The following is a 25,040-nucleotide window of genomic DNA, read 5'->3' as shown; positions in this document are numbered from 1 at the left end:
TGTTCTAAGTGTTAACACTGGGGCTGAAGATACAGGAATCACCAAATACTGAAAAATCATTTGTACCAACAAAAAGGACTTGGAAGATGGGTTGCAGCATCTTCTGTAGACCAAGTGTCAAGGCATCTTCTGGACTTCCAGCTGTTTCATTGAAAAAAGACATAACAAAGTGATAACAGTGGAAACTTATCTAGTTATGGATCAAAAGGATGAAGACTTCTGTTCTGAGCAACAAATATATGAATATCAGAAATTATTTTTAATGTTTCTAAAGGCATTTCAACAGTACGTCACCCTTAGGGCTCATTCACATTGGTATGGAGCCTATATGGCTACATGTAGTACAGGGAGCTTTATGCAGTACAGGTGGAGGGCGGTATGATATATGTAGAACAGGTAGAGAGCAGTACTATACATGTAGAACATATAGAGAGCAGTACTATATACACTATGTGATCAAAAGTATCCGGACACCTGGCTGAAAATGACTTACAAGTTCGTGGCGCCCTCCATCGGTAATGCTGATATTCAATATGGTGTTGGCCCACCCTTAGCCTTGATGACGGCTTCCATTCTCACAGGCATACGTTCAATCAGGTGCTAGAAGGTTTCTTGGGGAATGGCAGCCCATTCTTCACGGAGTGCTGCACTGAGGAGAGGTATCGATGTAGGTCGGTGAGGCCTGGCACAAAGTCGGCGTTCCAAAACAACCCAAAGGTGTTATATAGGATTCAAGTCTGGACTATGTGCAGGCCAGTCCATTACAGAGATGTTATTGTCGTGTAACCACTGCGCCGCAGGCTGTGCAGTATGAACAGGTGCTCAATCGTGTTGAAAGATGCAATCGCCATCCCCGAATTGCTCTTCAACAGTGGGAAGCAAAATATCAATGTAGGCCTGTGCTGTGATAGTGCCACGCAAAACAACAAGGGGTGCAAGCTCCCTCCATGAAAAACACCACCACACCATAACACCACCGCCTCCGAATTTTACTGTTGGCACTACACACACTGGCAGATGACGTTCACCGGGCATTCGCCATACCCACACCCTGCCATCGGATCGCCACATTGTGTACCGTGATTCGTCACTCCACACAACGTTTTTCCACTGTTCAATCTTCCAATGTTTACGCTCCTTACATCAAGCGTAGCATCGTTTGGCATTGACCTGTGTGATGTGTGGCACCCAATCACCTGACCACGTTCGAAGTCCGTTAATTCCTCGGAGCGTCCCATTCTACTCTCTCACGATGTCTAATGTCTACTGAGGTCACTGATATGGAGTACCTGGCAGTAGGTGGCAGCACAATGCACCTAATATGAAAAACGTATGTTTTTGGGGGTGTCTGGATACTTTTGATCACATGGTGTATGTAGAACATATAGAGAGCGGTACTATACATGTAGAATATATAGAAAGCAGTACAGCATTGAAGGATGCAAAGAGTAAGGCTAATCCAACTTTGTTCAACCTGAAATCGAAATTTTATACTGATGACCTATCCATCTACACAGATTTGGGACTGGACAACTGCTTTAGGTTATGACCCCATGTCAAGAGAAGCAGCAAAAAATGCTGCAGAAAAAAAAACGCGCTGAAAGCACATCACCTTTTTTTCCCTGCAGTGTTTTTCATCACATTTATGCAGAGTTTTCCTCTGTGGACTTCTGCCACCAGTGTTTCTATAGGTATAATTGACACGCTGCTTTTCCGCTGTGGATTTTTTTCTGCAATGTATGTATGTATGGGATTAGCCAGAATCCCATCCACTTTGCAGGTAATGTAAATTGCAGCATTTTTGCAACCTGTGGCTGCGGCCTTAAACTAGAAATTAGGAACAATTAACACAATTATTTGTACAGAAACATTAAAATATAAATCTCACCTTCAGTTGCATAGATATTCTGGATGGTCTGTGCTAGGTTTTGTTCCTGACTTTGTAATGATAAAGACATTTTTTGGAATACTCCACTTTCCTAGTGTAAATACAGAAATAGGATTTATGTACTCTATATGTCTAAAGGTGGCAAAACGCCATCAATGATGGTGAGCACTTCAGCCTCTTCATTGGAAATGAAGCACAGTCCTGTACATTTGTAAAGCAACTATGTTCCCCCCTCTATCAGTATATCTTTGGAGTATGGGATGAAACCCACACAAACACAGGGAGAAAATACAAACTCCTTGTAGATGTTTTCCTTGATTGGGTTCAAACCCAGGGCTCCAGTGCTGCAAGGTTGTGGTGCTAACCACTGAGCCACCATGCCGCCAAGTGGCTGTGTTTGAGGTCATTTCACTTGAATGGTGCTGCAAACAGGCCATGTGGTTAATGTATGTTACATCACATGGCCTGTGAAGCACTGCTGCTGACTCAAACAGCTGATCCACGGGGGTCCCAGGTGTGGGATCCCCTACTGATTCTTGATGCACGACTTATTCTAAGGATAGGTCATAAATCAGAAAATGTTGTACGTATTGAACCTATTCAACATCTGCAACACAAATGTCAGCTGAACATCTAATACAACAGAATGATTGGTCAGTTTTTCTGAATCTGGTGGGTTTGCCTCGTTCACCTTTAGGGTGCATTCACACTGAGTAAACGCTAGCTTATTCTGAACGTAAAACACGTTCAGAATAAGCGGCGTCTAAAGCAGCTCCATTCATTTCTATGGGAGCGGGGATACGAGCGCTCCCCATAGAAATGAATGGGCTGCTTCTTTCACTCCGTGCAGTCCCATTGAAGTGAATGGGGAGTGCCGGCGTGTACGGCAAGCTCTGCTCATACCGGAGCGTACACGCCGGCACTCCCCATTCACTTCAATGGGACTGCACGGAGTGAAAGAAGCAGCCCATTCATTTCTATGGGGAGCGCTCGTATCCCTGCTCCCATAGAAATGAATGGAGCTGCTTTAGACGCCGCTTATTCTGAACGTGTTTTACGTTCAGAATAAGCTAGCGTTTACTCAGTGTGAATTCACCCTTAGGGTGCATTCAGACTACGTAACGCCGGGCGTGTATGAGAGCCGTACACGCCGGCATTACGGCAGACTGCCGAACACTTCCCATTCACTTCAATGGGAGCGCTCGTAACAGCGGCGTTTACGTAGTCTGAATGCACCCTTATACCTGCTAAGAGTTCATACCTACCTGCATGTTCACACCAAAGTTGCTATTTTTATACTTCTGTTCCGTTTCAAGGATAAAACAATGAATTTGGGCCTAATCCGGAGTGGAAAGCCACGACGTGATGCCGTGCACTGCACCAGCATCCCGTAGCGGCAGAGGCGATGGAATGTGCACACACAGAATGCCCGTGTGAACTATCCCTTAGAATCTGTCTGTTTATTCTTCCCATACAATTGTCTTTATATTTTTACCTCCTTTAGCAACCCCTATACATCTACGAATTAATCTTTAGATTTTTCCAGAAAAAACAAGTTGAAATCTGTCTCTTAAAAGCCATAAATAATTAACTAAATATTGGATGAGGGATTGTGAATTCCAGGCTGTATATTGCTATTAGATTAGGTCTGTAGTTCCCCCATGCCAGCTGGCATTGGAGAGTTGGATAAATCATTGCCGCACCAATGTAACAGTCTCTGAGGGAAATGAAAGCGATTTCATTACTTTAATCCGGTTACAATATCGTATTGGATTAATTAAAACAAACGTTATTTATTTCCAGCAAACAGGTAAAACGCAGTCAATATTTTAATCCATATTTAGATTTGCTGGAATTTTTAAAGAGAAAGGACATCAATTTTCTCCAATTTAGCGTTTTGCTTCTGTCCTCAGCACTACTTTACCAAAGTAATTTTTTTAAAATTTTTTTATCTTTTTTTAATTTTTTTCTGGGCTTACAGCTTTTGTGGGGTAAATTGTACTTCATAGTGGCAATGTTTAATGTAATATATAATGTACTGGTAAGCTGGAAAAAAATCTGAATGGTGTGGAATTGGAAAAAAACCCCAATTAACATTCTAGCGGGGTGGCTTTTGGTACCAATATGGCGGTCCCATGCACTGGTGCCATTTAGGTGCCTCAGTCATCAATGGTTAATGGAAACGCTGTCTACTTGAATTAGTTCTGATGTGTCTGAGAGTCCTAGAAATTCGTTCTACAGGCAATAAAAAACCTGTAAGTCCCTGTGTCAGCAAATTATTCAAGTTCAATATTCATGTTATTTTAGCTCTATCTCTTTTGGGCAGGGTGGAAGTAAAGGACTACGGTAATTCAAGTCTCCTTCTATCCTGCCCCATACTGGAATGAATAGTGTTGTATTTGTTGCATTTTAGACGACAAACTTTTACATCAGGATATGTATTTTTAGAGGGTTTTAAGTGGATGATGGGCAGGGGCGAACCTGCCCCTTTCGCCGCCTGAGGCGAACTACAGAAAGCTGCCCCCCCACCACCACCGGGAGGAGGGTGCGGAGCGGAGGGGCGTGGCGGAACGGAGGGGGCATGGCGAAGTGCAGGGGACGGGGCTTAGCGCCGTTCGCCGGCAGAGAGCAGGCACGGAGACGACCTGCTCTCTGCCTGAGCGTGAGGGGAGGCTGCTGGAGCAGCGCTGCTCCAGTGGCCTCCCCAAACCACCGCTCAGTGCTAAGCTAGTCCAGGACAGCTTGTCCTGGACTGGCTTAGGTAACCAAAAATGCCGCCCTCCCTGAGGCCCTGGCATAGCGCCTCCTGAAGCGCTCGCTTCAGGTCGCCTCATGGGAGGTGCGGCGCTGATGATGGGGGATACTGTATATTTTTAACAGTTCAATGAGTTTTCTAGGCCACCATGTTTGTTATTCATAGTGATAACCTATCTGAGTGGTTAGGATCCAACAACCAGATCCTAGGTGATCTGGCTGCTGTAGCAGAGCTCCATGGAAACAACACTATACAGTGAATGGTGCCAGAAAAAACACTATCCACTGTATAATGGTGGCACTGGGGTTCTGCAGGTCTGTTCCTATTATTTGAATAGGAACAAAGCAGCTTCTGGTGCCTTGAAGCAGCTGGATTCTCTGATCAGTATGGGGTCTGGGTGTTGGACCCCAACTGATCAGATACTGAGAACCTATCCTGTGAATAGGAAAATTTCTGGGGGAGTTTGGAAGACTCCTTCATCGAAAAAACTCGCTTTCATTTCTGGCAAAGAGAAAAAACATACCTTTTTACCAGTACATGTATATAGTGATATGCTGTGACAAACATTTACCTCTGGTTGTTCATTTCTATGCATGATAGATGGTCGGGAGCCCATAAAAGTGATATATTCTTCAACCAATAGAGTAGACAGTGAATCTAGAGTTGTACTGGGTTTAGAAGTTGAAAACACTGTCTGTGCTAGAGGCACAAGCAAGAGATAGTCCTCATCTAAAAGGCTGATCTTGGCATGTTTATGAAGGTAGGACATCACATTCCGCATACATCTTGCGATCCCTAAAAATAAGGGGTAAAGGGTAAATAATTTTGTGGCATATTACCTTTAAGGAAATGTCTGTGATATATTACATGCTGGGATTTATAACGTGTCAAGAATTGGCAAAGTATGGAAATGTTTGATATTTTGTAGATCTACTATAAATATTCAAGATGATTGGCAGGGTCTAATAGGTTCTGGAAGGGTCTAATAGATGCCAAAAGTGGTCAGAAGTGGGGACCTACCGTAGCTGTCATAACAAACCATTGACACCTCATGTTAGCTCTGCGGGGATGCCAAGGAGGAACATACCCTCTGTATAATACCTTATTGACAGGGGCATCTAAGTGGTTTAGACTTATCTTTCATCGTAACTAGTGTAGCAGGAAATTGGTGCATATTGTGCCACACCTCCTGTGCTATATCCTGTATGTCCCAGTGCAGAATTAAAGGGTTTAGCTAGCTTTTTAATTGATCTGTCCCTACTTTGATCCATTTTTGGCCTTCATACAACACTTACCCTTGTTATCTTTCAGGTGTTGAAATGTTTCTTCCTTTGAGAGCAGATCCTCACAAAGTAGAGCAATTTCTCGGTCTAGTACAGATCGGGCCTTGTTCATAGACACATGTGTCAGATAATCCATGCGGGCTGTAGGAACATGGTTGCCACAAGTGATGTCCACTCAAGATCTCAAGCACACAAATACATCATGAGTACTGTAGTTGGGAACTATTCAATATAACAATGTCTTTTAAAGTAGACCTGTCAATTATTATGACACATCTGCTTTAGACTCTATTCACACTGGTATCCTATTTTCCATGTTTACAAGAGCTTTGATGGATATGACAGATCCATTATGATCAGTCATGAGACATTTGACTGATTCTTTTTTTTTAATTTGCGTTTTAATGGATAAGATTTATATCAGGAACCTATTTTTGCTGGATACAATATTGCAACATGTTATGCTATACTGTCCATTAAAAATAGCCTAATTTCAATATGAACCTTTAATATTAAACATACTTTAAGAATTTTTGGTGCTGTTTTTTACATTATTATGTCAGTCTATTGATGATGTAAGGATAGGTCATCTATATATTTGGCCTGGAAAGCACCTCTAATAAATCTCCCTTTACTTGTTATATCACTATTACCTTTTGTATTGGATAATTGTAATTTCCAGGCCAGAGTTCGGAGTGTGACCGGTATGGGCTGATTTAGGAGCGCACGTAATTTTACCTTCATGCTTGGTCTGTTTTCTAAAATACTGATCTAGAAAAAAATGTAACAGTTACAAAATAATTTTGTAGCTAAAATACATTAACCATAAACATGCAATGTATGTAATTTTCCATGAATGTTTAAAGGGGATCCTATCACTCAGACACAATTTTTTCTAGGTACCACGTTGGAATATCCTTAAGAAAGGCTAGTCGTCACCTACCTTTCGTCGTCTTCTCCGCGACGCCGTTCCCGGTTTCTCTCGGTATGCAAATTAGTTCTCTCGCAGCACTGGGGGCGGGCCCCAGTGCTCAAACAGCATTGGGGGCATCCCCAATGCTGTGAGAGAACTCTCTCCAGCGCCGCCTCCATCTTTGTCAGCAGTGTCATCTTCAGCCTCTTCTACCGGCGGTGGCTTGTAACTTCTAGGCCTCAGGCCTCGGGCAGAGCAGACTGCGCATGCCCACAGGCTACGAGAAAATGGCCGCTTATAATACTGTGCAAGTGGCCATTTTCTGCTCTGCCCAAGTGCTGCAAGAGAGCTAATTTGCATACCGAGAGAAACCGGTATTGTAAGCGAACGGTGGTGCGGAGAAGATGACAAAGGGTAGGAGACGAATAGCCTTTCTTAAGGCTATTTTGACGTGGTACCTAGAAAAAATTGTGTCTGAGTGATAAGATCCCTTTAAAGGTTTACAATACTAAATATTCTTAGAACTCATAAGATTTAGGTAGATAGGTCCAACAGAGTGTTACCTATACTCGCTTTTAATTGAAACTCCATTGTACCATGCCTTCTGTCCAATTTTTTCAAGTCTTTGTCTACAGCCCTCCTTCCAGTCCTTTGAAGTCAAGGTTTGCTTATTAACAATATCTTAATGTAATAGGACTTTACCAATAAAATAGTAATGGGTGTTATGTCCCAACCAGGGGCAGCAGAAGGTATAGCCATATATGGGCCCAGAAACCATAGGGGGCCTATATGGTGTCTCTTCCCCATAGAAGGAGATCAGGCCTATAAACAATACATTATAGTTGGGGAAGAGTTTGCATTGGAGGACGGGAGCTTCAGGTTACACTCCAGGTCTAGGTAATGTACATGTTGTCATTATATGTATACCTAGGGTTGGATAGGAACATTAAATGGAATTTCCCATATTCTCTGTAGTATATTAGACAGCACAAGGCCATTGTAAAGAAAAATGTATTGACTGTAAATTAAATATATTAATGAGATATGAATTGGGCATCATAATATCAGATGTACCCTTAAAGAGTTAAAGGGGTTCTATCATTGGGAAAAGTCATTTTTAACTAATCACATCTTTGCATAGCCTATAGAAAGGCTATTCCACACCTACCTTTAGTATGTAAATTGCCTCAGTGGTTTCTGAATAAGTCTGTGTTTATTCATATGCTAATGAGCTCCCAGCCAGCACAGGAAGTTCCCAGAAGCACTCGTCTCTGGTATTACCTCCTATCTGTGTGTGCAAGCAGGAAGCAGGAAATCATCAGCAGCAGCCTGTGCTGTAAACACCCATAGGAAACAATAGCAAAGAGGATGCACTATGGTGCACTAAGAGTCTAATTAGCATATGAACAAAAACAGACTTATTCAAAAAACACTGAGGCAATTTACATACTAAAGGCAGGTGTGGAATAGACTTTCTAAAGGGACTAGGTGTGCGGGCCGACCAGCAGCATTTTGTACTCTCCATCTATGGGTATGTAAACTCCTGATCTTATTTACTTACTACTCCTTATGCTCTTAAACCACTTGGTGTGTCATCCTTTGACCTATCTACACTCACCAGCCACTTTATTAGGTACACCATGCTAGTAACGGGTTGGACCCCCTTTTGCCTTCAGAACTGCCTCAATTCTTCGTGGCATAGATTCAACAAGGTGCTGGAAGCATTCCTCAGAGATTTTGGTCCATATTGACATGATGGCATCACACAGTTGCCGCAGATTTGTCGGCTGCACATCCATGATGCGAATCTCCCGTTCCACCACATCCCAAAGATGCTCTATTGGATTGAGATCTGGTGACTGTGGAGGCCATTGGAGTACAGTGAACTCATTGTCATGTTCAAGAAACCAGTCTGAGATGATTCCAGCTTTATGACATGGCGCATTATCCTGCTGAAAGTAGCCATCAGATGTTGGGTACATTGTGGTCATAAAGGGATGGACATGGTCAGCAACAATACTCAGGTAGGCTTTGGCGTTGCAACGATGCTCAATTGGTACCAAGGGGCCCAAAGAGTGCCAAGAAAATATTCCCCACACCATGACACCACCACCACCAGCCTGAACCGTTGATACAAGGCAGGATGGATCCATGCTTTCATGTTGTTGACGCCAAATTCTGACCCTACCATCCGAATGTCGCAGCAGAAATCGAGACTCATCAGACCAGGCAACGTTTTTGCAATCTTCAATTGTCCAATTTCGATGAGCTTGTGCAAATTGTAGCCTCAGTTTCCTGTTCTTAGCTGAAAGGAGTGGCACCCGGTGTGGTCTTCTGCTGCTGTAGCCCATCTGCCTCAAAGTTCGACGTACTGTGCGTTCAGAGATGCTCTTCTGGCTACCTTGGTTGTAACGGTTGTAACTATTTGAGTCACTGTTGCCTTTCTATCAGCTCGAACCAGTCTGGCCATTCTCCTCTGACCTCTGGCATCAACAACGCATTTCCGCCCACAGAACTGCCGCTCACTGGATGTTTTTTCTTTTTCGGACCATTCTCTGTAAACCCTAGAGATGGTTGTGCGTGAAAATCCCAGTAGATCAGCAGTTTCTGAAGTACTCAGACCAGCCCTTCTGGCACCAACAACCATGCCACGTTCAAAGGCACTCAAATCACCTTTCTTCCCCATACTGATGCTCAGTTTGAACTGCAGGAGATTGTCTTGACCATGTCTGCATGCCTAAATGCACTGAGTTGCCGCCATGTGATTGGCTGATTAGAAATTAAGTGTTAACGAGCAGTTGGACAGGTGTACCTAATAAAGTGGCCGGTGAGTGTATATACCTATTGACTCTTCTTAGCATTGAAAAATATACATGAATATACTTTCCTTATTACATCGTATCTTGGCTCATGTTACTACGCTATGCACTTGCTCTGAATAGTGTTTAAATGGCCATGGAGTCAATGTTATGTGGATTAGGGATTAGAGATGAGCGAACACTAAAATGTTCGAGGTTCGAAATTCGATTCGAACAGCCGCTCAATGTTCGTGTGTTCGAACGGGTTTCGAACCCCATTATAGTCTATGGGGAACAGATACTCGTTAAGGGGGAAACCCAAATCCGTGTCTGGAGGGTCACCAAGTCCACTATGACACCCCAGGAAATGATGCCAACACCTCTGGAATGACACTGGGACAGCAGGGGAAGCATGTCTGGGGGCATCTAACACACCAAAGACCCTCTATTACCCCAACATCACAGCCTAACAACTACACACTTTACACACTCAATACCACCTCTCTGACAGTAGGAAAACACCTTGAAACATGTGTATTTGGCACTTGCAGTGAGGAGAGCTTGTCACCAGCAGTGAATTTGGCCCTTGTAGTAAGTTGAGGTTGGCACCAACATTTGTTTTGAAAATCAGGGTGGATTGAGCCTCTAACCAGCAGAGTTTGGGCAAATTCATGGTGGAGGGAGCCTCTAAACACCCCAGTTTGGGCAAATTCATGGTGGAGGGAGCCTCTAAAAACCCCAGTTTGGACCAATTCATGGTGGAGGGAGCCTCTAACCAGCCCAGTTTGGGCAAATTCATGGTGGAGGGAGCCTCTAAAAAACCCAGTTTGGACCAATTCATGGTGGAGGGAGCCTCTAACCAGCCCAGTTTGGGCAAATTCATGGTGGAGGGAGCCTCTAACCAGCCCAGTTTGGACCAATTAATGGTGGAGGGAGCCTCTAACCAGCCCAGTTTGGACCAATTAATGGTGGAGGGAGCCTCTAACCACCCCAGTTTGGACCAATTCATGGTGGAGGGAGCCTCTAAACAGCCAAGTTTGGACCAATTCATGGTGGAGGGAGCCTCTAAAAACCCCAGTTTGGACCAATTCATGGTGGAGGGAGCCTCTAACCAGCCCAGTTTGGGCAAATTCATGGTGGAGGGAGCCTCTAAACAGCCCAGTTTGGACCAATTCATGGTGGAGGGAGCCTCTAAAAACCCCAGTTTGGACCAATTAATGGTGGAGGGAGCCTCTAACCAGCCCAGTTTGGACCAATTAATGGTGGAGGGAGCCTCTAACCAGCCCAGTTTGGACCAATTAATGGTGGAGGGAGCCTCTAACCAGCCCAGTTTGGACCAATTAATGGTGGAGGGAGCCTCTAACCACCCCAGTTTGGACCAATTCATGGTGGAGGGAGCCTCTAAACAGCCAAGTTTGGACCAATTCATGGTGGAGGGAGCCTCTAAAAACCCCAGTTTGGACCAATTCATGGTGGAGGGAGCCTCTAACCAGCCCAGTTTGGGCAAATTCATGGTGGAGGGAGCCTCTAACCAGCCCAGTTTGGACCAATTAATGGTGGAGGGAGCCGCTAAACAGCCCAGTTTGGGCAAATTCATGGTGGAGGGAGCCTCTAAACAGCCCAGTTTGGACCAATTCATGGTGGAGGGAGCCTCTAAAAAACCCAGTTTGGACCAATTCATGGTGGAGGGAGCCTCTAAACAGCCCAGTTTGGGCAAATTCATGGTGGAGGGAGCCTCTAAACAGCCCAGTTTGGGCAAATTCATGGTGGAGGGAGCCTCTAACCAGCCCAGTTTGGACCAATTAATGGTGGAGGGAGCCTCTAAACAGCCAAGTTTTGGGAAATTCATGGTGGAGGGAGCCTCTAACCAGCCCAGTTTGGACCAATTCATGGTGGAGGGAGCCTCTAAACAGCCCAGTTTGGGCAAATTCATGGTGGAGGGAGCCTCTAAAAAACCCAGTTTGGACCAATTCATGGTGGAGGGAGCCTCTAACCAGCCCAGTTTGGACCAATTAATGGTGGAGGGAGCCTCTAAACAGCCAAGTTTGGACCAATTCATGGTGGAGGGAGCCTCTAAAAACCCCAGTTTGGACCAATTCATGGTGGAGGGAGCCTCTAACCAGCCCAGTTTGGGCAAATTCATGGTGGAGGGAGCCTCTAACCAGCCCAGTTTGGACCAATTAATGGTGGAGGGAGCCTCTAAACAGCCAAGTTTTGGGAAATTCATGGTGGAGGGAGCCTCTAACCAGCCCAGTTTGGACCAATTCATGGTGGAGGGAGCCTCTAAACAGCCCAGTTTGGGCAAATTCATGGTGGAGGGAGCCTCTAAAAAACCCAGTTTGGACCAATTCATGGTGGAGGGAGCCTCTAACCAGCCCAGTTTGGACCAATTAATGGTGGAGGGAGCCTCTAAACAGCCAAGTTTGGACCAATTCATGGTGGAGGGAGCCTCTAAAAACCCCAGTTTGGACCAATTCATGGTGGAGGGAGCCTCTAAACAGCCCAGTTTGGGCAAATTCATGGTGGAGGGAGCCTCTAACCAGCAGAGTTGTGGGAAAGCAGGGTGGAGGGAGCCTCTAACCAGCAGAGTTGGTGGAAATCAGGGTGGAGGGAGCCTCTAACCAGCAGAGTTGGGGGAAATCATGTTGGAGGGAGCCTAGTATTAGCAGAATTGTGCAACGCTTATGGTGGATGAGTATGAGGATGCGGAGGAATTGGAGAGGTTGAGTACAGACATGGAGTTTCATGTTGGGGTGCTTTACACAGGTGGGCACAAAAATGAAGGCTCTATCCAGTGGTGGTTCATTTTTATCAAAGTGAGCCGGTCGGCACTCTCAGCTGACAGACGGGTGCGCTTGTCAGTGATGATGCCACCGGCTGCACTGAACACCCTCTCAGATAGGACGCTGGCGGCAGGACAGGACAGCACCTCCAAGGCATATAGGGCAAGTTCAAGCCACAGGTCCAACTTCGACACCCAATACGTGTAGGGCGCAGAGGGGTCGGAGAGGACAGGGCTGTGGTCGGAAAGGTATTCCCGCAACATGCGCCTATACTTCTCACGCCTGGTGACACTAGGACCCTCCGTGGCGGCACTTTGGCGAGGGGGTGCCATCAAGGTGTCCCAGACCTTAGACAGTGTGCCCCTCGTTTGTGTGGACCGGTGAGAACTTGGTTGCCTACTGGAGGAACTGCCCTCCCTGCCGCCAACGTCACATGCTGGAAACATCTCCATCATATTCTGCACCAATTGCCTGTGGCAAGCATTGATGCGATTGGCCCTCCCCTCTACCGGAATAAAAGACGAGATGTTGTTTTTATACCGGGGGTCAAGGATAGCAAAGATCCAGTACTGGTTGTCCTCCATGATTTTGACAATACGCTTGTCGGTTGTAAAGCACCCCAACATGAACTCAGCCATGTCTGCCACAGTGTTAGTTGGCATGACTCCTCTGGCCCCACCGGAAAGTTCAATCTCCATTTCCTCCTCATCCTCCATGTCTACCCATCCGCGCTGCAACAATGGGACGATTCGAAGTTGCCCGGAAGCCTCCTGTATCACCATCACATCATCGGACAACTCTTCTTCCTCCTCCTCCTCCTCCTCCTCCATTAAACGCAGTGAAGCGGACAGATGTGTGGACCTACTCTCCAGCTGTGACGGATCGGATGCTATCCCTAACTCCTCTGTGTGATCTAAGTTATCCCTGATGTCAATCAGGGATTCTCTCAGAACACACAAGAGCGGGATTGTAAGGCTCACCATCGCATCCTCAGAGCTCACCCTCCTTGTGGACTCCTCAAAGACCCGTAGGATGTCACAAAGGTCTCTCATCCATGGCCACTCATGGATGTGAAACTGAGGCAGCTGACTTTGTGGCACCCTAGGGTTTTGTAGCTGGTATTCCATCAAAGGTCTCTGCTGCTCAACCACTCTATTCAACATCTGAAACGTTGAGTTCCAGCGTGTGGGGACGTCGCACAAAAGACGGTGTTGTGGCACATGCAGGCGTTGCTGGAGAGATTTTAAGCTAGCAGCGGCTACTGTCGACTTGCGAAAGTGGGCGCACATGCGCCGCACTTTCACCAGTAGCTCTGGAACATTGGGGTAGCTCTTTAGGAAACGTTGCACCACTAGGTTGAAGACGTGGGCCAGGCATGGAACATGTTGGAGTCCGGCAAGCTCCAGAGCTGCTACCAGGTTCCGGCCGTTATCACAAACGACCATGCCTGGGCCCAGGTGCAGCGGCTCAAACCATATTGCCGTCTCATCGAGGAGGGCATCCCTCACCTCGGAGGCAGTGTGCTGTCTGTCCCCCAAGCTGATCAGCTTCAGCACAGCCTGCTGACGTCTACCAACGCCAGTGCTGCAACGTTTCCAACTCGTAGCTGGGGTCAATCTAACAGCGGAGGAGGAGGCGGTGGCGGAGGAGGAGGCGGTGGCGGAGGAGGAGGCGGTAGAGGAGGAGGAGGAGGGGGGTGTTCTTCTCGTGTCCCTGCCAGGAATGTTAGGCGGGGAGACGAGGTACACCGGGCCAGTTTGGGAAGCAGTCCCAGCCTCAACTACATTCACCCAGTGTGCCGTCAGTGAAATGTAGCGTCCCTGTCCGCATGCACTTGTCCACGCGTCGGTGGTCAAGTGGACCTTTGTGCAAAGCGCGGAACTAAGGGCCCGCCTGATGTTGAGTGACACGTGCTGGTGCAAGGCGGGGACGGCACACCGGGAGAAGTAGTGACGGCTAGGGACGGCATAGCGAGGTGCCGCAGTTGCCATCAGGTCCAGGAAGGCGGGAGTTTCAACAAGCCGGAACGCCAACATCTCCTGGCCAGCAGTTTAGCGATGTTGGCGTTCAAGGCTTGCGCGTGTGGGTGGTTAGCAGTGTATTTCTGCCGCCGCTCCAATGTCTGAGAGATGGTGGGTTGTTGTAAAGAAACGCCTGATGGTGCCTTTGATGGTGCAGGAGAAGGAGATAAGACAGGACCAGGGGAGGATGAGGTAGAAGTCAACAAAGTGGCGGAGGCAGATGAAGTGGTGTCCTGGCTCGTCCTCTGGAGTGCATCGCCAGCACAGTCAGCAGTGGCAGTGGCAGAGGCAGAGGCAGTGGCAGAGGCAGTGGCAGTGGCGTGAACGGCAGGCGGCCTTTGTCCTGCCGTTGCTGCCTGCCACTGATTCCAGTGCTTGGATTCCAAATGACGGCGCATTGAAGTGGTGGACAGGTTGCTCTTCTCAGAGCCCCTAATCAATTTCGAGAGGCAAATTGTGCAGACAACACTATATCTGTCCTCGGCGCATTCCTTGAAAAAACTCCACACCTTCGAGAAACATGCCCTCGAGGTGGGAGTTTTTCGGGGCTGGGTACGAACTGGAACATCTTGGGAGATTCCGGGTGTGGCCTGGCTTCGCCTAAGCTGCTGACCTCTGCCTCTACCTCTAGCTACCCTTTTTGGTGCTGCACCTGCCTCAACATCCACACTACTTTCCCCGCTTGACATCCCCCCTGTCCAGGTCGGGTCAGTGTCCTCATCATCCACCACTTCCTCTTCCAACTCCTGTCTCATCTCCTCCTCCCGCACAATGCGCCGGTCAACTGGATGCCCTGACGGCAACTGCGTCACATCATCGTCGATGAGGGTGGGTTGCTGGTCATCCACCACCAAATCGAACGGAGATGGAGGAGACTCTAGTGTTTGAGCATCTGGACACAGATGCTCCTCTGTTAGGTTCGTGGAATCGTGACGTGGAGAGGCAGGTTGAGGGACAATGAAAGGAGCGGAGAACAGCTCTGGGGAGCAGGGACAGTTTGGGTTATTGTTCTGTAAAGCTTCGGAATTTTGGGAGGAAGGAAGACAAGACTGTTGGGTAATAGGAGGAGAGGAGGCAGAGTCTGACTGGCTGCTGGACAATGTGCTGTAAGCGTTCTCTGACAGCCATTGCAAGACCTGTTCCTGGTTCTCGGGCCTACTAAGGTTTGTACCCTGCAGTTTAGTTAATGTGGCAAGCAACCCTGGCACTGTGGAGTGGCGCAATGCTTGCTGCCCCACAGGAGTAGGCACGGGACGCCCTGTGGCTTCACTGCTACCTTGCTCCCCAGAACCATTCCCCCGACCTCGCCCACGGCCTCGTCCACGTCCCTTTCCGGGAGCCTTGCGCATTTTGAATTCCTAGTTAGAAATTGGCACTGTATACCAGTAGTAAAAATTGTGGGTGCACGTAACCCCAATATATTCTTTGAATTCCCAGTCAGACACTGGCACTATATGGCAGTAGCAAGAAATGAGGGTATTTGTATTCCCAATATATTCTTTGAATTCCCAGTCAGACAATGGCACTGTATACCAGTAGTAAAAATTGTGGGTGCACGTAACCACAATATATTCTTTGAATTACCAGTCAGAAACTGGCACTATATGGCAGTAGCAAGAAATGAGGGTATTTATAACCCCAATATATTCTTTGAATTCCCAGTCAGACAATGGCACTGTATACCAGTAGTAAAAATTGTGGGTGCACGTAACCCCAATATATTCTTTGAATTACCAGTCAGAAACTGGCACTATATGGCAGTAGCAAGAAATGAGGGTATTTATAACCCCAATATATTCTTTGAATTCCCAGTCAGACAATGGCACTGTATACCAGTAGTAAAAATTGTGGGTGCACGTAACCCCAATATATTCTTTGAATTCCCAGTCAGACACTGGCACTATATGGCAGTAGCAAGAAATGAGGGTATTTGTATTCCCAATATATTCTTTGAATTCCCAGTCAGACAATGGCACTGTATACCAGTAGTAAAAATTGTGGGTGCACGTAACCCCAATATATTCTTTGAATTCCCAGTCAGACACTGGCACTATATGGCAGTAGCAAGAAATGAGGGTATTTGTATTCCCAATATATTCTTTGAATTCCCAGTCAGACAATGGCACTGTATACCAGTAGTAAAAATTGTGGGTGCACGTAACCCCAATATATTCTTTGAATTCCCAGTCAGACACTGGCACTATATGGCAGTAGCAAGAAATGAGGGTATTTGTATTCCCAATATATTCTTTGAATTCCCAGTCAGACAATGGCACTGTATACCAGTAGTAAAAATTGTGGGTGCACGTAACCCCAATATATTCTTTGAATTCCCAGTCAGACACTGGCACTATATGGCAGTAGCAAGAAATGAGGGTATTTGTATTCCCAATATATTCTTTGAATTCCCAGTCAGACAATGGCACTGTATACCAGTAGTAAAAATTGTGGGTGCACGTAACCACAATATATTCTTTGAATTACCAGTCAGAAACTGGCACTATATGGCAGTAGCAAGAAATGAGGGTATTTATAACCCCAATATATTCTTTGAATTCCCAGTCAGACAATGGCACTGTATACCAGTAGTAAAAATTGTGGGTGCACGTAACCCCAATATATTCTTTGAATTCCCAGTCAGACACTGGCACTATATGGCAGTAGCAAGAAATGAGGGTATTTGTATTCCCAATATATTCTTTGAATTCCCAGTCAGACAATGGCACTGTATACCAGTAGTAAAAATTGTGGGTGCACGTAACCCCAATATATTCTTTGAATTCCCAGTCAGACACTGGCACTATATGGCAGTAGCAAGAAATGAGGGTATTTGTATTCCCAATATATTCTTTGAATTCCCAGTCAGACAATGGCACTGTATACCAGTAGTAAAAATTGTAGGTGCACGTAACCCCAATATATTCTTTGAATTCCCAGTCAGACACTGGCACTATATGGCAGTAGCAAGAAATGAGGGTATTTGTATTCCCAATATATTCTTTGAATTCCCAGTCAGACAATGGCACTGTATACCAGTAGTAAAAATTGTGGGTGCACGTAACCCCAATATATTCTTTGAATTACCAGTCAGACACTGGCACTATATGGCAGTAGCAAGAAATGAGGGTATTTGTATTCCCAATATATTCTTTGAATTCCCAGTCAGACAATGGCACTGTATACCAGTAGTAAAAATTGTGGGTGTATATAGCCCCAATTCTATTGCTAGGGGACTTGCAGGGTATTTCTGGGGTGAAGGTGGGGGGGCACACCGTTGGAACGGGTATCGGGGTATATATCGGGTATACGGGAATACACTGACAGTGTATTCCATTCAGGATCCTGGGAAAGCTGGGTTGCGGCGATTGAGCCCGTCAGTGCCACTTTACACTGACAAGCTTCTCCCTGGAATTTAGCTCTTATAAGAGCTGTTGGTTGTCTTCTCCTTCCTATCCTAGCCTGTCCCTGCCTACCCAGAATCTAAGCCCTAGCTAGCTGGACGGAAACCTCCGTCCTCGGTGAATTGCAAGCTCAGAATGACGCGAACCTGGGCGGCGCTGTTCTTTTAAATTAGAGGTCACATGTTTTCGGCAGCCAATGGGTTTTGCCTACTTTTCTCAACGTCACCGGTGTCGTAGTTCCTGTCCCACCTACCCTGCGCTGTTATTGAAGCAAAAAAGGCTCCAGGGAAGGTGGGAGGGGAATCGAGTAATGGCGCACTTTACCACGCGGTGTTCGATTCGATTCGAACATGCCGAACAGCCTAATATCCGATCGAACATGAGTTCGATAGAACACTGTTCGCTCATCTCTATTAGGGATATAACATTTAGATTGTTCATGCTAAAAAAACTTTGCAAGTCTTCAGTAGGTGATACCTTTTTTAATGGCTAACTCATAATGATGACAGAATATGACGTTTCGAAGCTTTCCTCTGAGCTTCTTCTTCAGATATAACTAAAAAACACTTTCTAGAGGCTGCATATTTATGTACAACAGGACACATAGGGGATAGGATTACAGGAGGGAGGAAGAGGCTTATTACTATATACTTATAACAACAAACAATCAATTGCCAGATCCCCCAGTTCTTATCTTAATGGCTGTCTTAATGATGTGTATAAAAAGACATAAACCCACGTGAGATGTTCATCCCATTGTCCAATGTCTGGAATAGGGTCATGGCCTTGTACTCATAAATCAGTCGCTGTTTCCTTGATTTAAAGTTCCCTTTTAAGATCAAGATTTTCATGTCATTGGTGATATTATGATCTTCCTGGCAAAAATGATTTGGCACGGGAAGATCAGTTCTCTGTTGTTTGATTGTATGGCGATGTGAATTAATTCTCATTCTGAGTTTCTGACCAGTCTCTCCAACATACAGATTTTCAGTGGAACATTTGGTGCAAATGATCAAATACACCACATTAGGTGTGTTACAGGTGAACGTACCTGGGATTTTATATTCCCTGTTAGAGTTTGGTATCTCTATCCTGTCAGTGGTCAGTATGTGGGGGCAGGTTTTGCACCTCTTCTGTCCACATGGAAATGTTCCTTTGTTAGTTGGAGGTGACAGTGAGCTGCTAATAATCATATTCCTGAGGTTTGGTGGCTGTCTGTAGCATAGGAGAGGGGGGTCAGAAAATATGTATTTTAGACGGTTGTCTTTTTGCAGTAGTGGATGTAATTTGCGTGTGATTCCTCTCAGCGTCTCCAGGTGGGGGTTGTATGTGACAACCAGGGGTACCCGAGTGTTCTTCTGTTTGGTATTGTATTTTAATAACTCCGATCTTGGTATCCTGGTGGCTCTGGTGATTTGGTTATCAACTGTTCTTGGATGGTAACCCTGCCTCAAGAATGTGTTTTTGAGGCCTCCAAGGTGTTCGTCCCTATCTGCAGGGTTTGAACATATGCGATGGTATCTGATGGCCTGGCTGTATACAATGGAGTTCTTTATGTGTTTAGGATGAAAACTATCCCATCTTAGGTACGTAGGGCGGTCAATTGGTTTCCGATACAGCGATGTCTCAATTTTGTTGTCCTGTATCTTGATGACTGCATCCAGGAAGTTTATTTCGGAGAAGGAGTGATTGAGCGTCAGGTTGATGGTGGGATGGAACTGGTTGAACTGTTCATGGAAGGTTTTCAGCTGTTCCTCAGACCCGGTCCAAATGATTAGGATATCATCAATGAAGCGATAGTAGGCCCGAGGCCTAATGGTGCAGGTGGAGAGGAAGTCACTCTCAAGCTTGGCCATGAAGAGATTAGCGTACTGTGGCGCCATTTTGCTCCCCATTGCGGTGCCGGTCCGTTGTAAATAGATGCAGTCACCAAAGGAGAAGTAATTGTGTCATTCTGTCATCATTATGAGTTAGCCATTAAAAAAGGTATCACCTACTGAAGACTTGCAAAGTTTTTTTTGTTTTTTATATTTTATAACCACTGGCTAACACGGTACCAAAACAAACATTGTTCATGCTGAAATTTCAGTGCATTAGAGCATTTGTTATTTCATCCTACTCATACCCTTTATATGCTGGGTTTGCCCTCTACACCTACCTGTTGGTAGATGTTTTTCAGTCACCTTTTAACATGTTATGTACTGTCTGTGTATAGTTAATAAAAATTTGTTTATTTATTTAAGCATTTTCTACCTTTTGTTTGTTTATCCCTTGTTATGAAGCTCATATGAAGACTTGTGTGTCTCCATGGCAGCAGACTGCAAACATATCCTGTGTAGTCTGATCCTGCAGTCATACTCCCATTGTCCCTTAATATTTTTCTAACCTATATGGGGTAGATTGGCAGGAATTAAGACATTGATTGATTAATGGCGATCTTTGTAGTCCATCACTATAAAGCCATATAGGTCTGTATTGGAACTGTAGACACAAAACGGTGGGAGATATGTAATCAAAATTGTTTGCACATGAGCTAGCAACTTAGATTTTGGTTTTGTACATATTGACACATGTAGTCATTGTCCAGCATCACCTGTTGTTTCCTTCTTCCTTGGCTTGGAGAATACCACATTACCAGTGGCGTAACTACCGCCATAGAAGCAGCTGCCACAGGGCCCGGGACATTAGGGGCCCGGTGACAGCCGCTACCGCTGATATCATTATACTCGGGGGTCTTTTCGGACCCCCGAGTATAATGATCGGCGGCCCAGGAGAGGCAAGAAAGCCGGGAGATAGGTGGGTAACAGAGTTTTTTTTCTATGTTTTTCTCCCCCTGGGTCTCCATTATACTCTGTGGTCTGTGTGGAGGGGCCACTGAGGGACGTAATAGTGTGTGCAGGGGTCACTATGGGGTATAATACTGTGTTCAGGGGCCAATATGGGCATAATAGAGTGCGCAGGAATGTGTAGGAGGGGGTCGGTCAAGGTCTTCGGCGTCGGTGTCGGTTGGGGGCCCATGTCAAAAGTTCGCCATGGGGCTCCGCCATTCTTAGTTACGCCACTGCACATTACACTTACCACTCCATCCTGAATATGTGAAGCCATAACATCTGACTGACTTCTTGGAAAGTTACTGTCTTGCTGTTCCCGAGCAACATAACTGAGCATATTTTCTTCCAAGCTGGAGCTTATACGAGCTGAAAGTTGATTGTAAATGTCACCTGGAAGTGGGAAGATTCCATATTGTCTATCATTTATAGCAGTGTTTCTCAACTTTTTCAAGCAAACTATCCCCTATTGAAAAAAATTCCACCAAAGAATCCCCAACAAGATCAATTATACATGTTACGAGAATAAGGTTTTGTTCAGAGCCTCAGTCAGCAGTTATGTCAGAGCTGATGGGAAGAATAGCACAGTATTCAGCTGTGGACACCGCAATGTAATCCTGGCAAGCCACATTATAAGGCAATATGCTCTGAGAAGGAAGGAAGTATTGAGATTTGCCCACTCTTCCGGGAATCCAGGAGGTCAACCGTTTTTTGAAAATGTTCTGGGGTTGATGGCAAGTCTGTATAATGCCCCCTTAGTGCCTCCACACAGTATAATGCCTTCTTATTGTCCCAACAAAGTTCCCTTCACAGTATAATTGTCCCCTCAGTGCTGCCATACTCTCATTCCCAGTAGAATGGCTCCTTCTGTACCCCCAAACCAAGCAGAACAGCTCCCTTAGTGCCCACAACTCAGCAAGTTAGCAGGAGCTAGTGGTGAGGTGGATTCTTTGCTATGAGGTCTATGGTAACATCAGCACATGTGATCAAGGATGGTTTTATGGATGATGAGACCCTCAACAGCAAGCAGAACAGGATTCACTTCTTGCCATTATGAAACCATTTTGTCTCGTAACTTTGGCCCAGATAATACCACTGTCTCCAGTGCTCACCATGGTCCTTCCCCATCGGGGTGGTGGTGCGTAGTAACATGGCCACACAGAGCACAGCAGTCCATTGGCCCAGTCAGCTACCACAAGGCAAGTCCAAAATCAACACGACCACGTGAAGGCTGCACGGCTTTGGTAGAGCCTATTCACCTTTTGAGCTACTACACAGACCTTGACACAGCTTCACCTATCACTCAACACTTGGAACAACTTGTTTCCTATTAGGTCTATGAGCCACCACAACGACATAAGACCACTGCCTTTGCATACTTTTTTCCAGGGCTTTTAAGTTGGCGATCTGTAGTAAGTGACGTACAATTGTTCATTTGGCTGTTCTTATATCTCTGTTTGATGCCCTTAAGGGATATCTAATGGTATTGGTAAAAGTTACGTTTTATTTGTTCACTCTTTGGATTGTGCTAACAAATAACCAAGCAGAAGGTTATTAATAAGGACAATCATCTATTAAAAACTACTACTATTACTATCGCTTGCCATTTTCACCATTTCTGGTACTGGATTGTGGAGAGCTGAAAGTCTAATGGACATCACTGTGTTTGTGGACAGCTCTGATTTGGTAATAGGGTACAGTATATGCCTATGATTGTGCTACAGGCCCCAAACAGGTTTTGTGCTAATGATAAATACCTGACTTTAGAGCTTTGGCTGCTTTTTCCAGGACAAAAATCTTTTCGGTTTCTGACAGGTCATTGAAGAAGTTGATGTTACTCTCAGTCATCTGTTGTTGCACGGCATCATATAATTTACTTGTAAATTCCTTCCACTCCTATCAAAGCAGAAAAATGAAAAACCAATCTGTTGGGCTCAATATCAATGTGAAAACCTTCAATTTATTTGGACAGGATCCCTCTACTGGATATGAGCATTCAGTACAATATAGAGATCATTACAACCTGAACTTGGGGCTTCAGAATGAATCTTGGGATGGGAAAGCTGTTATAAAGCAAATAACGGAGGGAGAATTGTGTTTAAAGGCTCGTTGGAGTTAAAGATATGGCAGGTGATAGCTGATAGAAGTTACTGTGGAACTTTTTAATACTTTAGTGAGCCTGATTCAAAGGTTTCCATAGTGGGACCGCCATAAATTAATGTCCCCTAAAGTGGCCCGCACATAAAGCCCCCTGACCCTCAGGAATTTAAATTGCTGCCTGCTGCCCCAGAACAGCAGGATAGCGTCTGAAATGTCAGTCTGTCCTACTTGTTCTGGGTCAGAATAGCCCGCCTCCACTACCTTAGGGCCCGGGGCCTATGGTTAAAGTAGCCCTGAGTTGCTGGAATGATTGGAACAGACCATCAACACAGATAGCATCCATATTAAAGGGGTTGTCCAGTTTCAGACAAATATTGAGAGACAATTGTTTTTTAGATTTCTGCTTACTTCTAGTGGATAAAGATCAGTCCATGGTCATGTGATATACAGTCTGTGGTCATGTGATATACAGTCTGTGGTCATGTGATATACAGTCTGTGGTCATGTGATATACAGTTCGTGGTCATGTGATATACAGTTCGTGGTCATGTGATATACAGTCTGTGGTCATGTGATATACAGTCTGTGGTCATGTCATATACAGTCTGTGGTCATGTCATATACAGTCCGTGGTCATGTGATATACAGTTCGTGGTCATGTGATATACAGTCCATGGCCATGTGATATACAGTCCATTGTCATGTGATATACAGTCTGTGGTCATGTGATATACAGTTCGTGGCCATGTGATATACAGTCCATGGTCATGTGATAGACACACAGGTGCACAGCTCGTTACAGTACTAGCACAGTAATCAGACATCTGCTTGGTAACGAGCTGTGCACCTGTGTGTTGAAATGAAAAAAAAACAAAAACAGGGAGATGTGAGATCTGGGTCGTCTAGTAATATATTTATAGGTATGGCCATCCACATGACTCTCATCCCAAGATCTATTCAGAAGATCACTAGCTACCCAGGCCCAACTGTTATCTGAAATAAAAGAAGCAATAATACCCTGATGATTTTGGAAGAAAATCGGTAGATATCTACATGGGAGATTGGTGCAAAATCTAGGTAATGCCACAGTGTTAGCCACAAATCATGTTGATGGCCACATGGTATCCTGAGGATAGGTCATCAATAGTGAAATCCTCAAACCCTTTTTGGTTCCTTCCTAAACTTTGTAGATATTATTGCACATACCGGACATGAGGTATTATAGTGGAATCTAAAAGGTTATTGTTAAAGGGATTCTACCATTAAAACCGTTTTTTTGTGGATAAGACGTCAGAATAGCCTTTAGAAAGGCTATTCGTCTCTTACCTTTAGACGTGGTCTCCGCTGCACCGTTCCTTAGAAATACCAGTTTTTATCGGTATGCAATGAGTTCTCTCGCAGCGATGGGGACGGGCCCCAGCACCCAAACAGCGATGGGGTCGTCCCTACCGGTGCCAGAGAAGTGTCTCCAGCGCCGCCTCCTTCTTCGTCCGCCGCATCATCTTCAATGACTTCTTTCGGCGCAGGCTCGTAACTACTAGCAGAGCAGAGCGCGCAAGCGCACAGGCCATGGGAAAATGGCCGCTAACAATACTGTGCAAGCGGCCATTTTACTGTGACCTGTGAGCCTGCGCAGTTTGCTCTGTCCAAGGCCCGAAGTCTAGAAGTTACGAGCCTGCGCCAGAAGAAGACATTGAAGATGACGCTGCGGACAAAGAAGGCGGCAACACTTGGAGACACTTCTCTGGCAGCGGTGTTTGAGTGCTGGGGCCCACCCCCATCGCTGCGAAAGAACTCATTTGCATACTGGTAAAAACCGGTATTTCTAAGGAACGGTGCAGCGGAGTCCACCTCTAAAGGTAAGAGACGAATAGCCTTTCTAAAGAATCCCTCTAATCAACGTGTAAGACATGTTGCAAGAAACATCAAAGTCAATCCCAGAAACCTGACCTATTCAGCCTAGTATTATATCAGAACCTGAGCCGTCTCACAGAGCTTCTAGTACTGGTTGTGCTAGTCAGACCCTGGTCATCTGGGTACAGTCACGCTGCCCTAATCTTATGCATGGGAAACTTTACAGTTTTGATAATCCATAAATCAGAGTCAATGACTGTTCATTGTGTTGATCAGATTTTATAACAGAACTGATGAACTTCTATGCGAGCTTCCACTAAATATCTACTAAAGAGCAGATAGTCCTTTACCTGTAGATTTTGGATCTGCAGCCTTGTGTTTTCCAGCCACAGGGGACTTGCTGAGCCGGCTGCCAT

General features: G+C 45.5%; 1 protein-coding gene across 1 annotated transcript; it reads right to left on the bottom strand.

The window, feature by feature from the left end:
• Positions 1-4: 4 nt before the first annotated feature.
• On the bottom strand, positions 5-25,040 carry LOC142194044 (uncharacterized). Its single transcript, XM_075263071.1, has 8 exons — positions 24,975-25,040; positions 22,428-22,566; positions 20,921-21,063; positions 6,580-6,697; positions 5,939-6,067; positions 5,215-5,438; positions 1,889-1,979; positions 5-141 (listed from the first exon to the last, which is right to left on the bottom strand). The coding sequence occupies exons 1-8, from the start codon at positions 25,038-25,040 to the stop codon at positions 5-7; spliced, it is 1,047 nt and encodes a 348-aa protein (XP_075119172.1).

This window comes from Leptodactylus fuscus, chromosome 2, assembly GCF_031893055.1.
Source record: "Leptodactylus fuscus isolate aLepFus1 chromosome 2, aLepFus1.hap2, whole genome shotgun sequence".
Taxonomy (NCBI): domain Eukaryota; kingdom Metazoa; phylum Chordata; class Amphibia; order Anura; family Leptodactylidae; genus Leptodactylus; species Leptodactylus fuscus.
Note: the sequence above shows the minus strand (reverse complement) of the source record. Positions and strands in the feature narration are given on the sequence as shown.

What these genes read in the sequence shown, in the direction of transcription:
- LOC142194044 (XM_075263071.1), bottom strand. Translation starts at nt 25,040, where the DNA reads ATGGCAGCCGGCTCAGCAAGTCCCCTGTGGCTGGAAAACACAAGGCTG. An exon ending in AGCCAAAGCTCTAAAGTCAG is followed by an intron (nt 21,064 to 22,427) that starts GTATTTATCATT and finishes TCCCACTTCCAG; the next exon opens with GTGACATTTACAATCAACTT. An exon ending in ATAGAAATGAACAACCAGAG is followed by an intron (nt 1,980 to 5,214) that starts GTAAATGTTTGT and finishes TATTTACACTAG; the next exon opens with GAAAGTGGAGTATTCCAAAA.